This window comes from Chiloscyllium punctatum, chromosome 4, assembly GCF_047496795.1.
Source record: "Chiloscyllium punctatum isolate Juve2018m chromosome 4, sChiPun1.3, whole genome shotgun sequence".
NCBI classification, from domain to species: Eukaryota; Metazoa; Chordata; class Chondrichthyes; order Orectolobiformes; family Hemiscylliidae; genus Chiloscyllium; species Chiloscyllium punctatum.
The window spans coordinates 4234326-4252488 of record NC_092742.1 but is presented as its reverse complement, the minus strand read 5'-3'; the positions used below and the strand labels follow the sequence as shown (position 1 = coordinate 4252488).

Sequence of the window (18163 nt, the reverse complement as noted above, 5' to 3'; positions counted from 1 at the left end):
CCCTCAGCACTGACCCTTTGACAGTGCAGCACTCCCTCAGCACTGACCCTCTGACAGTTTGGCACTCCATCATGGCCAATAGCAGGCACTAGCTGTGATTGGATATCTATGTAGCTCAAATTGCAGTTACTGTTACAAACTGGGGGTTGCAAATCTTAAGGTGGTGATCAGGACTGCTGGCGTGTTGGATTTATCCATGTGCATGTGTTGATTTGACTCTCCAACATCTTGATACAAAAGCAGTAGGAATGCCTGAGGGGCTTTGGCTTGAGCCTCAGCCTTTGTGTGTTGTTTTTACAGTAGCAGGGTCTGTTTTTACTTCAGCATTTACCAGCGTGTCTCAACAGAATGTGCTTTGTATCTGGCTCCAGATGCTGTGGTGCATGCTTGTCCCGAATCTCTGCCCGGCTGAAAACAAAACCTTCCTTACCACATTCAACAAAGTTGATCACTCTGCACCTAGAAAATCATTTTCTTCAATCAGTGCCTTGCCATATTGCAATGTTAGAATAACTGTCTTCACATGTACTCATCTTCCTTGAGCTCAGTGATTATCTCGGGCAGTTTGCTATGTTGTTGCTCTGTTGTGTACAGTCAACTTGCTTTGTGGAATTTGAAGGCTTTTGCAGAATCTGTAATGGCAGTTTCATATTTACAGGAATGTGCTCCGTTTAGTTTAGAACAGTGGAGAAGTATAGAACATTCCAGCTTAGAAGCAAGTCATTTGACCATTGCTGGTTTTCTGTACATGAGCCGTTCCGGCCTACTTAATCAGTCCTGCTCATTTCACACAAACTTTATTGTCCCATTCAGTCCAATCCTGTTCTCTGTTTACTTCCTGTATCTTTTAATAAGTATCTCGGTGAACCCCTTCCCCATATCAATGTCCATGGTATCAATCAGTTGCGTCATTTCCTCTGTAAAACATTGAATGAACTGATTCATAATCTAGTGACCAAGTCACACTGTTGTTTTGTTGGATGTGTAAATAGAGCTCAGTGTATGTCAGAAAGATTTGCTGTCAGTTTGACATACACCCAATTAAAATGAAGTGTCTGCACAGATGCAGGCCATTATTCTTCCAAACTATCGAATAGTTATCAATAAATTATACCCACTGTTCCAAGGAAGGCAAAGAGATGGGGTAGGAGCGAAGTAGTGAAATTAAAGTTGAACTCACGTGAAGTTGGAGTAACGAGAGGTGCAATTTGGAGGCATCAGACTGAGGCTGTCAGTAGCTAGCGGAGTATTGCAGTCACAAGCCAATGTCACCAGACCCTGACACAGCTACATTGCACCCTCTGCCCTCCAGCAACATTACATTCATTTGACTCTGGCCTCATGTGCATCCACCTCTTCCTGTGTTCATACAGTTCTGGTCACCACACTACCAGAACGATGTAGAGGCTTTGGTGAGAGTACAGAAGCAATTTACCAGGATGTTGCCTGGTTTAGAGGGTATTAGCTATGAGGTGAGATTGGACAAACTTGATTTATTTTCACTTGAACATCAAGGTCTGAGGGGCGACCTAATAGAAGTTTATAAAATGATGCGAGGCATGGATAGAATGGATAGTTGGAACCTTTTTTTCCAGGATACAAATGCCAATCACTAGGCTCCATAGATTTAAGGGAGAAGGGGTTAAGTTAAAATGAGATATGAGAGGCTTTCTTTTATATAGCAGGTGTTATGTGCCTAGAATGCACTGTCTGATGCATTGCTGTGTACCAGTGGTTAAGGGGCATCTTGACAGAGACATGAATAGGCAGGGAAGAGAGGGATACGGATGATGTAGAAACAAAAGGTGGTTAGTCATGTGTCAACATGGATGTGGTGGGCCGAAGGGTCTGTTGCTGTGTTGTACTGTTCTTCGTTCTAAGTGAAAATGAGAGACATGAGAAAGCAAAGGGTCGAATTCTAAAGGGTGTGCAGGTCAGAGGGACCTTTATGTGTATTTGCATAAGTCATTGAAGATGCAGGGTAAGTTGAGAGGGAGGAGTTCATAAAGTACACAGTATCATGTATAAAGTACAGAAGCAAGGAGGTTATGATGAACTTATATAAAACTCTTGTTCACTCTCAAGTGGACTATTGTGGCTATTTCTGGACACTATAGTTCAGGAAGAATGTGAATGCACTAGAGTATATTAGAGGTTTACATGAATGGTTCCAGGGATGAGGAACTTCGGTGATGAAGTTAGATTGGAGAAGATGGGACTTATTACACACAGGCAGATTCAATCAAGGCAATCAAAAGCAGAAGTTTGCTGGAAAAGCTCAGAATGGAATTCTGAGGAAGGGTCACCTTGACCCGAAACGTTAACTCTGATTTCTCTCCACAGATGCTGCAAGACCTGCTGAGCTTTTCCAGCAACTTCTGTTTTTGTTTCTGACTTACAGCATCCACAGTTCTTTCAATTTTTATTTAAAAGAGATCTGCGCATTTTTTATGAAAAAGAAGGCAGTTCAGTAATGGGGGAAAAGGTGAGGCATTAGTATTGGGCCGATTGCTTATTTCTAAAGTTAGCATGATCCCAATGGACCAAATGGCCTCCGATGTTGTTGTAAGCATTCTGTGTTTCTGTGACATTTATATGTAATTGTATACATAGCTAGATATGACTGCATTTTATTGATGCATGTGCATGTCAGAGTGGACTGTTTATAACTGTGTGTAATTATTGTGACTTTATTTATGTTCCTTACTGTTTCAGGCAATCCTTACAGAAAACCAGTCACAGGCTGTGGAACCTAGCCTACAATGGTCAGCAGCCCCAGCAGCAGGGGGTCAGACCTCTGTGAGCAGCAAAGTCTGCACTCAGTGGCCAGTCAGCCAACAGAAGCTGGAGGCTTCTGAGAGCGGTCCTCCACTCCTCCCACCCAGGCCACCGCCAAGTACCAAGCAAGGGTCGACCAGAAAAGCAATCACCCAGAGGGTATCCAGGTAGGAACCTCAGTATCCATTCTGATCCCCTACCTTGCCCCCACTCCTGATAGTTCTGCCAACGTAACTATTAATGGTCCTTGGACCATGTGAGGATATCACCTGCACCCCAACTCTCCCCCCCAACTTCTCCCCTCCACCCTCCCCCTCACATCCCCCACCCGCCTGTCACCCTCCCAACATCATGAATCTGTGTTACCTCCCTCAGTCTTTATGGATACACCTGCTAAATCTTACCTCAGAATTTTGACAAATATATTAAGGACAAAAGGGTAAGTAGGGAGAGAATAGGGCCCCTCGAAGATCAGCAAGGCGGCCTTTGTGTGGAGCAGCAGAAAATGGGGGAGATACTAAATGAATATTTTGCATCAGTATTTACTGTGGAAAAGGATAAGGAAGATATAGACTGTAAGGAAATAGATGGTGACATCTTGCAAAATGTCCAGATTACAGAGGAGGATGTGCTGGATGTCTTGAAACTCATAAAAACGGATAAATTCCCCAGGACCTGATCAGGTGTACCCTAGAACTCTGTGGGAAGCTAGGGACCTGATTGCTCAGCCTCTTGCTGAGATATTTGTATCATCGATAGTCACAGGTGAGGTGCTGGAAGACTGGGGTTTGGTTAACGTGATGCTATTGTTTAAGAAGGACGGTAAAGACAAGCCAGAGAACTATAGACCAGTGAGCCTGACCTCGGTGGTGGGCAAGTTGTTGGAGGGAATCCTGAGGGACAGGATGTACATGTATTTGGAAAGGCAAGGACTGATGAGGGATAGTCAACATGGTTTTGTGCATAGGAATCATATCTCACAAACTTGATTGAATTTTTTGAGGAAGTAACAAAGAGGATTGATGAGGGCAGAGCTGTAGCTGTGATCTATATGGACTTCAGTAAGGCATTCGACAAGGTTCCCCATGGGAGACTGATTAGCAAGATTAGATCTCAGGGAATATAGGGAGAACTAGCCATTTGGATACAGAACTGGCTCAAAGGTAGAAGACAGAGGGTGGTGGTGGAGGGTTGTTTTTCGGACTGGAGGCCTGTGACCAGTGGAGTGCCACAAGGATCGGTGCTGGGTCCTCTACTTTTTGTCATTTACGTAAATGATTTGGATGCGAGCATAAGAGGTACATTTAGTAAGTTTGCAGGTGACACCAAAATTGGATGTGAAGTGGACAGCGAAGAGGGTTACTTCAGATTACAACAGGATCTTGACCAGATGGGCCAATGGGCTGTGAAGTGGCAGATGGAGTTTAATTTAGATAAATGCGAGGTGCTGCATTTTGGGAAAGCAAATCTTAGCAGGACTCATACACTTAATGGTAAGGTCCTAGGGAGTGTTGCTGAACAAAGAGACCTTGGAGTGCAGGTTCATAGCTCCTTGAAAGTGGAGTCGCAGGTAAATAGGATAGTGAAGGTGGCGTTTGGTATGTTAGCGTATTGAGTACAGGAGTTGGGAGGTCATGTTGTGGCTGTACAGGACATTGGTTAGGCCACTGTTGGAATATTGCATGCAATTCTGGTCTCCTTCCTATCGGAAAGATGTTGTGAAACTTGAAAGGTTCAGAAAAGATTTACAAGGATGTTGCCAGGGTTGGAGGGTTTGAGCTTTAGGGAGAGGCTGAACAGGCTGGGGCTGTTTTCCCTGGAGCGTTGGAGGCTGAGGGGTGACCTTGTAGAGGTTTACAAAATTATGAGGGGCATAGATAGGATAAATAGGCAAAGTCTTTTCCCTGTGGTCAGGGAGTCCAGAACTAGAGGGCATAGGTTTAGGGTGAGAGGGGAAAAATATAAAAGAGACCTAAGGGGCAACTTTTTCACACAGAGGGTGGTACGTGTATGGAATGAGCTGCCAGAGGAAGTTGTGGAGGCTGGTACAATTGCAACAGTTAAGGGGCATCTGGATAGGTATATGAATAGGAAGGGTTTGGAGGGATATGGGCCGGGTGCTGGCAGGTGGGATTAGATCGGGTTGGGATATCTGGTCAGCATGGACGGGTTGGACCAAAGGGTCTGTTTCCATGCTGTACATCTCCATGACTCTATGACTCTATCTGCTTTCAGAGTGACACAGTATCCAACATGAGACATAAGTTACAACATTGAGGGATTAGCCCCCAGTGCCAGGCACTGCTGCATCCCTCACCCTCTCCTGATTTCAGTGGACAGAATCAGAAGGAAGAGATTCAGTGCACCGTGCTTGAACTTGCTTATTAAATGGGCATCATTAACTAGTGTCCAGCGCCTACTTTTTCCCCTTTCCCTTCCATGTTATCTTAAGCATTTTATTCTTATATAAGAAGCAAGTGGGTAACTAGAGAATGGATTGGTCCATTAAAGGATAATGAAGGAAGGCTGTGCGCCGAACCTGAGAAAATGGGTGAGATTCTGAATGGTTATTTTGCATCAGTGTTTATTGAGGAGAGGAACATGATGAATCTTGAGATTAGAGATAGAAGTTTGATTAGTCTGGATCACATTGACATAAGTAGGGAAGATGTGTTGGGTAAGCTAGAGGTTATTAAGGTGGACAAATCCCCAGGACCGGATGGGATCTATCCCAGGTTGCTGAGGAAGGCGAGAGAGGAAATAGCTGGGGCCCTGACGGATATCTTTGCAGCATTCTTAAACACAGGTGAGGTGCTGGAGGACTGGAGGGTTGCTCATGTTGTCCCCCTGTACAAGAAGGGTCATAGGGATATTCTGGGTAACTACAGACCAGTGAGCCTAACGTCAATGGTTGGGAAATTGCTGGAGAAGGTACTGAGGGATAGGATCTATTTATATTTGGAAAGGAATGAGTTTATCAGTGATAGGCAATATGGTTTTGTCTGGGGGAGATTGTGCCTTACCAACTTAATAGAGTTCTTCGAGGAAGTGACCAAGTTGATAGATGAAGGAGGGGCTGTTGATGTCATATACATGGACTTTAGTAAGGCGTTTGATAAGGTTCCCCATTGTAGACTCATGGAGAAAGTGAAGTCACATGGTGTGCAGGGTGTTCTAGCTAGGTGGATGAAGAACTGGTTGAGCAACAGGAGACAGAGAGTAGTAGTTGAAGGGAGTTTCTCGAAATGGAGAAAGGTGACCAGTGGTGTTCCACAGGGGTCAGTGTTGGGGCCACTGTTGTTGTAATATACATAAATGATCTGGAAGAGGGCACTGTTGGTATGATCAGCAAGTTTGCAGATGACACAGAGATTGGTGGAGTAGCAGAAAGCATAAGGGACTGTCAGAGAATACAGGAGGGTATAGATAGACTGGAGAGTTGGGCGGAAAAGTGGCTTTCGATCCAGACAAATGTGAGTTGATGCATTTAGGCAAGTCTAATTCTAGAGCGAATTATACAATGAATGGAAGAGCCTTGGGAAAAGTTGATGGGCAGAGAGATCTTGGAGTGCAGGTCCATTGTACCCTGAAGGTTGTTGCACAGGTGGGTAGAGTGGTCACAAAGGCATATAGTATGCTTGCCTTCATTGGACGGGGTATTGAGTATAAGAGCTGGCAAGTCATGTTAAAATTGTACAGGACATTGGTTTGGCCACATTTAGAATACTGTGTACAGTTCTGGTCACCACATTACCAAAAGGATGTGGACGCTTTGGAGAGGGTGTAGAGAAGGTTTACGAGGATGTTGCCTGGTATGGAAGGTGCTAGCTATGAAGAGAGGTTGAGTAGGTTAGGTTTATTTTCACTAGAAAAAAGGAGATTGAGGGGGGACCTGATTGAGGTTTACAAAATCATGAAGGGTACAGACAGGGTGGATCGAGACAAGCTTTTTCCCAGGGTGAAGGATTCAATAACGAGAGGTCAAGCTTTCAAGGTGAGAGGTGGAAAGTTTAAGGGGGATACACGTGGCAAGTACTTCACACAGAGGGTTGTGGGTGTTTGGAACACTTTGCCAGCAGAGGTGGTAGAGACAGGCACGGTAGATTCATTTAAGCTGCGTCTGAACAGGTGCATGAGTAGGTGGGGAGCAGAGGGATACAGATGGTTAGGAATTGGGCGACAGGTTTAGACAGTACATTTGGATCGGCTCAGGCTTGGAGGGCCGAAGGGGCTGTAAATTTTCTTTGTTCTTTGTTCTTTGTCCAAGTAAGCATCCAATGCCCTCTTGAATGTCTTAATTGAACCTGCCTCCATCACATTTCCAGACAATGCCCTCCAGACCTGATTAGTTGTTTCACCCCTGCTTTGTTTGCACATCACACTAAATCTCGGCCCCTCTTATTCTTATTCTTTTTATGAGCGGGAACAGTTTCTCCTTCTCTACTCTGTCCAGCCCACTCATGATTCTGAAAACCTCTCTCCGATCTCCTCCCAGCCTTCTCTCCAAGGACAGTGCCAACTTCTTCAATCTATCTACATCACTGACATTTCTCATTCCTGGAGGCATTCTTGTCAATCACTTTTGCACCCTCTCCAATACATTCCCATCTCCCCTATAATGAAAACCGTGTTAGGGAATTGGAGCTGGAGCTGGATGAACTACGGATCATTCGGGAGGCTGAGGGGTTAACTGAGTGGAGTTACCGGGAGTTGGTCACTCCTGAGGCTCAGGATAAGGATAGATAGGTTACAGTCAGGGGGAGGAAAGGGGACAGTCAGACAGTGCAGAGATCCCCTGTGGACATTCCCCTCAGCAATAAATATATCGTTTTGGATACTTCTGGGGGGATGATCTACCAGAGGAAAGCCATAGCAGTCAGATCTCTGGCACTGAGCCTGACACTGTGGCAAAGAAGGGAAGGGGGCAGAATAGAAAAGTACTCATGGTAGGGGACTCAATAGTTAGGGGAATCGACAGGAGATTTTGTGGTCAGGATCGGGATTCCCAGAAGGTATGTTGCCTCCCTGGTGCCAGGGTCCGGGACATCTCCGATCGGGTGTATAAGGTTCTAAAAGGGGAGGGCGAACAGCCAGAAATCGTGTTACATATTGGCACCAATGATATAGCCAGGAAAAGGATCGAGGGTATAAAAAGTGATTTCAGGGAGTTAGGATGGAAGCTGCAAAGCAGGACGAACAGAGTAGTGTTCTCTAGTTTACTACCGGTGCCACGAGATAGCGAGGCGAGGAACAGGGAGCGGGCGCAGCTTAACATGTGGCTGCGCGGCTGGTGTAGGAGGGAGGGCTTCAGAAATGTAGATAATTGGGATGCCTTCTGGGGAAGGTGGGACCTGTACAAGAAGGACGGGTTGCATCTGAACTGGAAGGGGACCAAAATAAAAGTGATGAACTTAGAGCATGGATCAGTACCGGTGCTATGATGTCATGGCCAATACAGAGACATGGGTTTCTCAGGGGCAGGAATGGTTACTGGATGTTCCATGGTTTAGAGCATTTAAAAAGAATAGGGAGGGGGGAAAAAGAGGAGGGGTATGGCACTACTAATCAGAGAGGGTATCACAGCTACAGAAGCTCCCATTGTGGAGGAAGATCTGCCTACCAAGTCAGTATGGGTGGAAATTAGGAACAGCAAGGGAGCAGTCACCTCTTTAGGGGTTTACTACAGGCCGCCCAATAGCAGCAGGGAGATTGAAGAAAGCATAGATCGGCAGATTTTGGAAAAGTGTGGACGTAGTAGGATTGTTGTAGTGGGTGACTTTAACTTTCCCAATATTGATTGGAACCTCCTTCGAGCAGAAGATTTGAATGGAGCTGTTTTTGTAAGGTGTGTTCAGGAGGGTTTCCTAACTCAATACGTTGACAGGCCGACTACGGGAGAGGCCATTCTAGACTTGGTGCTCTGAAACGAGCCGGGGCAGGTATCAGATCTTGTGGTGGGAGAGTATTTTGGTGATAGTGACCACAACTGCCTCACATTCTACATAGCTATGGAGAAGGAGAGGATAAGGCAAAATGGGAGGATATTTAATTGGGGAAGAGGAAACTATGATGGTATTAGACATGAGTTAGGAAGCATGGATTGGGATCAATTGTTCCGTGGTAAAGGCACTATAGACATGTGGAGACTGTTTAAGGAACAGTTGTTGCAAGTGATGAATAAATATGTCTCTCTGAGACAGGCAAGAAGTGGTAAGATAAAGGAACCTTGGATGACGACAGCGGTGGAGCTTCTCGTCAAAAGGAAAAAGGTAGCTTACATAAGGTGGAGGAAGCTAGGGTCAAGCTCAGCTATAGAGGATTACAGGCAGGTGAGGAAGAAGCTTAAAAATGGTCTGAGGAGAGCCAGGAGGGGACACGAGAAAGGTTTGGCAGAATGGATTAGGGAGAACACAAAGGCATTTTACACTCATGTGAGGAATAAGGGAATGGTCAAAGAAAGAGTAGGGCCGATCAGGGATAGCATAGGGAACTTGTGTGTGGAGTCTGAGGAGATACGGGAAGCCCTAAATGAGTTTTTTGCATCTGTCTTTACGAAAGAAACGAACTTTGTAGTGAATGAAACCTTTGAAGAGCAGGTGTGCATGCTGGAATGGATAGAGATCGAGGAAGCTGATGTGCTGAAAATTTTATCAAACATTAAGATTGACAAGTCGCCAGGCCCGGACCAGATTTGTCCTCGGCTGCTTTGGGAAACGAGAAATGCAATTGCTCCGCCACTTGCAAAGATCTTTTCATCCTCGTTCTCCACTGGAGTCGTACCTGAGGACTGGAGAGAGGCAAATGTAATTCCTCTCTTCAAGAAAGGAAATAGGGAAATCCCCGGCAATTACAGACCAGTAAGTCTCACGTCTGTCGTCTGCAAGGTGTTAGAAACGATTCTGAGGGATAGGATTTACGACCATCTGGAAGAGCATGGCTTGATTAAATGCAGTCAACATGGCTTTGTGAGGGGCAGATCATGCCTCACAAACCTTATCGAGTTCTTTGAGGATGTGACTAGAAAAGTTGATGAGGGTCGAGCTGTGGATGCGGTGTATATGGACTTCAGCAAGGCATTTGATAAGGTTCCCCGTGGTAGGCTCATTCAGAAGGTCAGGAGGAATGGGATTCAGGGGGACATAGCTGTCTGGATACAGAATTGGCTGGCCAACAGAAGACAGAGAGTGGTAGTAGAAGGAAAATATTCTGCCTGGAAGTCTGTTGTGTGTGGTGTTCCACAGGACTCTGTCCTTGGGCCTCTACTGTTTGTAATTTTTATTAATGACTTGGATGAGGGGATTGAAGGATGGGTCAGCAAGTTTGCAGATGACACAAAGGTTGGAGGTGTCGTTGACAGTGTAGAGGACTGTTGTAGGCTGCAGCGGGACATTGACAGGATGTAGAGATGGGCTGAGAGGTGGCAGATGGAGTTCAACCTGGATAAATGCGAGGTGATGCATTTTGGAAGGTCGAATTTGAAAGCTGAGTACAAGATTAAGGATAGGATTCTTGGTAGTGTGGAGGAACAGAGGGATCTTGGTGGGCAGGTTAATAGATCCCTTAAAATGGCCACCCAAGTGGACAGGGTTGTTAAGAAAGCATATGGTGTTTTGGCTTTCATTAACAGGGGGATTGAGTTTAAGAGTTGTGAGATCTTGTTGCAGCTCTATAAAACTTTGGATAGACCACACTTGGAATACTGCATCCAGTTCTGGTCGCCCTATTATAGGGAAGATGTGGATGCTTTGGTGAGGGTTCAGAGGAGGTTTATCAGGATGCTGCCTGGACTCGGGGGCTTATCTTATGAAGAGAGGTTGACTGAGCTTGGACTTTGTTCATTGGAGAAAAGGAGGAGGAGAGGGGACCTAATTGAGGTATACAAGATAATGAGAGGCGTAGATGGAGTCGATAGCCAGAAACTATTCCCAGGGCAGAACTGACTAACACGAGGGGTCATAGTTTTAAGCTGGTTGGAGGAAAGTATAGAGGGGATGTCAGAGGCGGGTTCTTTACACAGAGAGTTGTGAGAGCATGGAATGCGTTGCCAGCAGCAGTTGTGGAAGCAGGGTCATTGGGGACATTTAAGAGACTACTGGACATGCATATGGTCACAGAAATTTGAGGGTGCATACATGAGGATCAGTGGTCGGCACAACATCGTGTGCTGAAGGGCCTGTTCTGTGCTGTACTGCTCTATGTTCTATGTTCTGTGATCTAATGTGGCATCACAACAGTGCACGATACTCCAGCTTAGGTCCAACATGTGTATTTTACAAGTTCAACATCACCTCCTTCCTTTTGTACTCTATACCCTGATTAGTAAAGCCTTACTGTTACCTTCTATATAGTATATCAGTTGGAACAATTCTCCATTGGTAGTTTCAGTGTGATGAGGCGGTTATTTAGAACATTGGCTATATCTCTGATACACAGTCTGCTACGTAGATGTGTTGCTGATGTTAATGTGTACACAAAATTGAGTGTTTCTCTGAATGGTAAGTAAGCAATAGAAGGTACAGTATGTGTTAGCTTATGTACACTGTAGGTGTCAGCCTTGGCTCAGTGGTTGCACTCTTACCTTTAAGTTATAAAGATGCATTGTGTATGTTGAATATCGAATATGCACACACCATCCTAAGGAACGGTGCGTGCAGGGTATGTTATAGAGAATAGTGTACATTGGATATGAAATATTGGATAGGATAAAATGTGAGGAGAAAGTGAGGACTGCAGATGCTGGAGTATCAGAGCTGAAAATGTGTTGCTGGAAAAGCGCAGCAGGTCAGGGAGCATCCAAGGAACAGGAGAATCGACGTTTAAGATAAAATGTGGGCTGCTTAGAGCGTAAGGAGAAGAGGTGAATGGGAGGATGAGAATTGAGAAGAGCAAATGTTTACAGCTGTCAACATTGTTGGTTGTTTCAGCATCGAGTGTATGAGGGTGTTTATTACTGTAATGTTGGTGCTTAGTTCACTGTCATGTTATGTATAGTGGAAACCATTGAGTTCAGGACAGTGGCAGTTTGGGGTTTACATCCTTAATTTACTCACAAGGCTTTAACAGTGCCTGTTAGAGGCACCAAGCAGGGATTTGGACTGAGTTTTATACAACAGTCTTTGTTGAGAAAGAGTATTTCTGAATGTATTCTGGATTAGTGGTGCTGGAAGAGCACGGCAGTTCAGGCAGCATCCAAGGAGCTTCTGAATGTAGTTGAGGAAAGTCCTGTCCCCCAACCCAGGGCTATCCCCCCTTCTCTTTCCTGCTGAGGGTGTTTTCAGGACACCTCATTATCAGCTGCTACAGTGCACCTTTCATTCCTGAGGAATCCCTACCTCCTCTTACATTTTAATCTGCTCAGTTTTGTGCTGACGTTTCCCTTTTTCCCACACTCAGGCACTGCCACACTGCACAAACCACAAAAATGCAGAGAAGTTCAGGCACTTACTAGAAATTAGATTCCAGTCCTACTGAGTAAACACTAACCCTGCCAGGGGTGAATAGTAAGCTGCTTACATGTACATTAACTCTCCTGTGCACAAAGCCTCCATCCTCCTTTATGTTACTCTCCTCCTCATTTCAGCACTCCTTCTATACATCCTGTCACCCTTCTTTATTGTATACCCCCTCCCATACTCCTTTACCTCCCAGTGCCGTGAGCACTTGACCTCCTGTACATCTGTATGCCCCATCCCATACACACCCTCTTGAATGCCTCCTCTCCTGTGTACCTCAACCAACCAAGATTGGATCCTTGGGGTCAGGGGTCAGACTCCCTCCCTGGGGTCAGGGATCATATTCCTGTCCCTTGCTATTTCCCCCTCCCCAGCCTCTGTCCAGCAGCTGCATGTGGGCCTTCTCAAGGATGCTCCTGCAGTCCAAGCTGGCTCATCAGGATATTTTCCAGACAGGAAAGCTGATAAAAGAAGTTGCACATTGACTCCAGTCAGGAACCACTCTGACTGATGTCAGGGTCATTTTCTTTTTGCTAACAGGAATAGAGTGGAGACAAATGCTGTCTCCATGGATTTATTTAGTGGGTTGTCATGTGTGAAAACACTACAGAGAGCAATATCATCTGATGTTTTAAAATATTGCTGCCCCAGCTTCTACCAGACAGTGGTACAGTCACACTCTGTTTGCTTAATCATCCCAGTGAGAACCCAGGCCATTTAAGTTGGTTTGAGTGGGAATACTGCCCACCTTCACTTAACATCCAACTAAAACCGAGGAAAGGTGAAACATCCAGCACTGACATTGCATGGTTTCAGAAGGAGGTGGTGGAATGTCATAGCTTCAGAATCCAGAGCCCCGGGTTACCGTCCACAGGAACGTGCTTCTAAATCCTACCATAGCCGACAGTTCAATTGGAATTCCGTGAAACTCTGGTTTGAAAAGCTACGCGAATGATGAGCATGAATCTACCGTTGATTGTTGTAAAGACTCATCTGGTTCCTTAGAGAGTAAAATCTGCCATCCTCACCCAGTCTGGCCTACATGTGACTCCAGATCCGCAGCAATGTGGTTGACTCTTAACTGCCCTGTGGGCAATTAGAGATAAGCACTAACCGCTGAGCCAGCCAGCAACACCAGCTCCTGTGGAATAATAATGAGTAAAGTTGCCACATGCTAAGACACCCAAACAGAAAATCCAATGTTCAGATAAAAGCAAAATACTGTGAATGTTGGAAATCTGAAATTAAAACTGAATGTGCTGCTAACCCTCAGCAAGACTGACAGCTACTTCAGTATCTGAGGAGTGGCGAATGCTGCTGGACATTGTACAATCATCAGCGAACATCCCCACTTCTGACCTTATGATGGAGGGAAGGTCATTGATGAAGCAGCTGAAGATGGTTGGTCCTAACATTACCCTGAGGAACTCTTGCAGAGATGTCTGGAGGTGAGGTGACTGATTTCCAACAACCACAGCCATCTTCATATGTTCGAGGTATGACTCCAATCAGCGGAGAGTTTGCCCCTGATACCCATTGATTCCAGTTGTGCAAGGACTCCTTGATGACAGACTCAGTCAAGTGCAGCCTTGATGTGAAGTGCTGTCACTCTAACCTTACCTTGACACCCACATCCCTGACACCATCCAGGATGAAGCAGCCATGTGAGTGGCACCACATCCACAAACATTCACTCTCTCCACCACCGACGCTCAGTTGCAGAAGTGTATACTGTTTACACGATGCAGTGCAGAAACTCACCAATTATCCTCAGACAGCACCTTCCAACCTCACAACCACTTCCATCTAGAAGGACAAGGACAGCAGATACATGGGAACACGACCATCTCTAAATTCCCCTCCAAGTCACTCCTGACTTGGAAATATATCACGTTCCTTCACTGTCGCTGGATCAAAATCCTGGAATTCCTTTCCTAAGGGCATTGTGGGTCAACCTACAGCATATGGACTGCAGTGATTCAAGAAGACAGCTCACCCCCACCTTCTCATGGGCAAACATAGTCCGACCCATTCAGTAATGTCTAAATCCTGGCAACCTTTTAAAAATTGCTATTTTAGTGAAATCTTGCCATTCAACTATTTGGCACATTTTGATACATAACAAAAGTTATTGCACTTTAATTCATTTGAGAGTTCTTTGAGAATACATGTTCCTTTCTTCATCTGATTTATGTAGCCTTCGTACTCTAACTGTACCTCCTGAATGAAAAGCATTGAGGAAGGGAAGGTAGGATTTTGTGCTGGCCAGCTAAGAATAGAAAGGTTTCTCTTGGTGCTGGGTCTGTGTGAAGGAAACTGGGAGAGAGGATTGCAGCCAGCTGATTCGGAATCTGAGTCTGACTCTGAGACTGGACTGTATTAAATGGAGACAGACCAGTGAAAGGTGTCGAGTGGCAGATAGTGTCACATTACAAGATCTGAAAATAGCAGAGTGATGCCCTGTGGCAAACCACGATCTGTTCCACACTTCACTCTCCTGAAATTACTGCACCTGCCTGGTCAAGCATTTAACATCTAACTGCCAGCTCCTTTCCAGTCATGCCGGTGACCTTTCCATCTCAATAGCAGATGTGGATGGCTTTTGGTCGTTCTCTTTCTCACAGCTGTGGCAGACTGCATGGAAACAGGACATTCTCATTCTTCCTGGCCAGAGAGAACATGTCTGCCTCTTCAATTATAAACACATCAAGAACTTGATATTGACCATCTCAAGTGTCAGCTTGAGAGGCTTTCTCCAGCTAGGCCACAGCCTTCGGCTCCTCTCCAGTGACTTCAGGGCAGCAATCCAAGCTGACACACTATTGCACTGCTGGAGAAGTATTACATTGGCCCAGTGGAATTATCACTAGACCATTAATCCTGAAATTCAGCTAATGTTCAGGGCACACAGGTTCAAAGGAGAAAGTGAGGACTGCAGATGCTGGAGATCAGAGCTGAAAATGTGTTGCTGGAAAAGTGCAGCAGGTCAGGCAGCATCCAAGGAGCAGGAGAATCGACGTTTCAGGCATGAGCCCCTCTTCAGGAATGAGGAGAGTATGCCAAGCAGGCTAAGATAAAAGGTAGGGAGGAGGGACTTAGGGGAGAGGCGTTGGAAATGCGGTAGGTGGAAGGAGGTTAAGGTGCGAGTGATAGGCCGGAGTGGGGGTGGGGTCGGAGAGGTCAGGAAGGAGATTGCAGGTTAGGAAGGTGGTGCTGAGTTCGAGGGATTTGACTGAGACAAGGTGGGGGGAGGGGAAATGAGGAAACTGGAGAAATCTGAGTTCATCCCTTGTGGTTGGAGGGTTCCTAGGCGGAAGATGAGGCGCTCTTCCTCCAGCCGTCGTGTTGCTATGGTCTGGCGATGGAGGAGTCCAAGGACCTGCATGTCCTTGGTGGAGTGGGAGGGGGAGCCAGAGAGTGGTGGGCCTGTGGAATTCATTGCCGCAGAGTGCAGTGGAGGCCGGGACGCTAAATGTCTTCAAGGCAGAGATTGATAGATTCTTGTTGTCTCGAGGAATTAAGGACTACGGGGAGAATGCGGGTAAGTGGAGTTGAAGTGCCCAGCAGCCATGATCGAATGGCGGAGTGGACTTGATGGGCCGAATGGCCTTACTTTCACTCCTATGTCTTATGGTCTTATGGGAGTTGAAGTGTTGAGCCACGGGGTGGTTGGGTTGGTTGGTCCAGGTGTCCCAGAGGTGTTCTCTGAAACGTTCCGCAAGTAGGCGGCCTGTCTCCCCAATATAGAGGAGGCCACATCGGGTGCAGCGGATGCAGTAAATGATGTGTGTGGAGGTGCAGGTGAATTTGTGGCGGATATGGAAGGATCCCTTGGGGCCTTGGAGGGAAGTAAGGGAGGAGGTATGGGCGCAAGTTTTGCAATTCTTACGGTTGCAGGGGAAGGTGCCGGGAGTGGAGGTTGGGTTGGTGAGGGGTGTGAACCTGACAAGGGAGTCACGGAGGGAGTGGTATTTTCGGAACGCTGATAGGGGAGGGGAGGGAAATATATCCCAGGTGGTGGGGTCCGTTTGGAGGTGGCGGAAATGACGGCGGATGATACGATGTATATGGAGGTTGGTGGGGTGGTAGGTGAGGACCAGTGGGGTTCTGTCCTGGTGGCAGTTGGAGGGGCGGGGCTCAAGGGCGGAGGAGTGGGAAATGGAGGAGGAGCGGGAAGTGGAGGAGATGCGGTGGAGGGCATCGTCGATCACGTCTGGGGAGAAATTGCGGCCTTTGAAGAAGGAGGCCATCTGGGTTGTACAGTATTGGAACTGGTCCTCCTGGGAGCAGATGCGGCGAAGACAAAGGAATTGGGAATATGGGATGGAGTTTTTACAGGGGGCAGGGTGGGAGGAGGTGCAGTCTAGGTAGCTGTGGGAGCCGGTTGGTTTATAGTAAATGTCCTGAAATGACCACGCCGTATGCGTCTCCATCCCCACGCCGATCTCCGCCACCACACCTAACCCCTCCCCCACGCCAATCTCCGTCACCACACCTAACCCCTCCCCCACGCCAATCTCCGTCACCACACCTAACCCCTCCCCCACGCCAATCTCCGTCACCACACCTAACCCCTCCCCCACGCCAATCTCCGTCACCACACCTAACCCCTCCCCCACGCCAATCTCCGTCACCACACCTAACCCCTCCCCCACGCCGATCTCCATCCGCATGCCTAACCCCTCCCCCACGCCGATCTCCATCCGCATGCCTAACCCCGCCCCCATGCTGAACCCCACTCCCGTCCCGAGCTCCGTCTCCGCCCCGATTCCCGCCCCCACGCCTAACCCCTAGCCTTGCCGTGTTTTCACCATCCCTCCAGAACTACCCCTCTCTGAGGATGAAAGATCAGTCCTCAGCAGAGGCCTCACCTTCATCCCTCTACACTCTCGGATTAACGAGTTCAACACGCGGCGTGACATCGAACAATTCTTCCGCCACCTTCGCCTCCACGCCTAATTCTTCAACCAGGATTCTCGCCCACCCTCTGACGACCCCCTTCTCCCGCCTCCAACACACCCCATCCACCTGGACACCCTGTGCTGGCCTCTTAACTGCCTGCGATCTCTTCATAGCCAACTGCCGCTGCGACATTAACCGCCTCAACTTCTCCACCCCTCTCACCCACTCCAACCTCTCACCCTCGGAACGTGCAGCCCTCCACTCCCTCCGTTCCAACCCCAACCTCACTATCAAACCGGCAGACAAGGGAGGCGCGGTAGTAGTTTGGCGCACCGATCTTTACACCGCTGAGGCTAAATGCCAGCTTGCGGACACCTCCTCCTACTGCCCCCTTGACCATGACCCCACCTCCCACCACCAAACCATCATCTCCCAAACCATCCATAACCTCATCACCTCAGGGGATCTCCCATCCACCGCCTCCAACCTCATAGTCCCACAACCCTGCACTGCCCGTTTCTACCTCCTGCCCAAAATCCACAAACCTGACTGCCCCGGCCAACCATTGTTTCAGCCTGCTCCTGCCCCACCGAACTCATCTCTGCATACCTCGACACGGTCCTGTCCCCCTTAGTCCAAGAACTCCCCACCTACATTCGGGACACCACCCACGCCCTCCACCTCCTCCATGATTTTCACTTCCCCGGTCCCCAACGCCTTATCTTCACCATGGACATCCAGTCCCTGTACACCTCCATCCCCCATCACGAAGGACTCAAAGCCCTCCGCTTCTTCCTTTCCCGCCGTTCCAACCAGTACCCTTCCACTGACACCCTCCTTCGACTGACTGAACTGGTCCTCACCCTGAACAACTTCTCTTTCCAATCCTCCCACTTCCTCCAAACCAAAGGAGTAGCCATGGGCACCCGCATGGGCCCCAGCTATGCCTGCCTCTTCGTAGGATATGTGGAACAGTCCATCTTCCGCAGCTACACTGGCACCACACCACACCTTTTCCTCCGCTACATCGA

At 47.4% G+C, this 18163-nt stretch overlaps 1 protein-coding gene across 4 annotated transcripts in view; it reads left to right on the top strand.

Moving 5' to 3' along the window:
* ttll5 (tubulin tyrosine ligase-like family, member 5) overlaps positions 1-18163 on the top strand; it is a 453533-nt gene that overhangs the window by 337210 nt on the left and 98160 nt on the right. For all 4 annotated transcript variants that reach the window (XM_072567973.1, XM_072567972.1, XM_072567971.1 and 1 more), the window contains one exon: positions 2716-2945. In XM_072567973.1, the coding sequence (XP_072424074.1) occupies positions 2716-2945 (230 nt within the window). The remainder of the gene's footprint in view (positions 1-2715; positions 2946-18163) is intronic.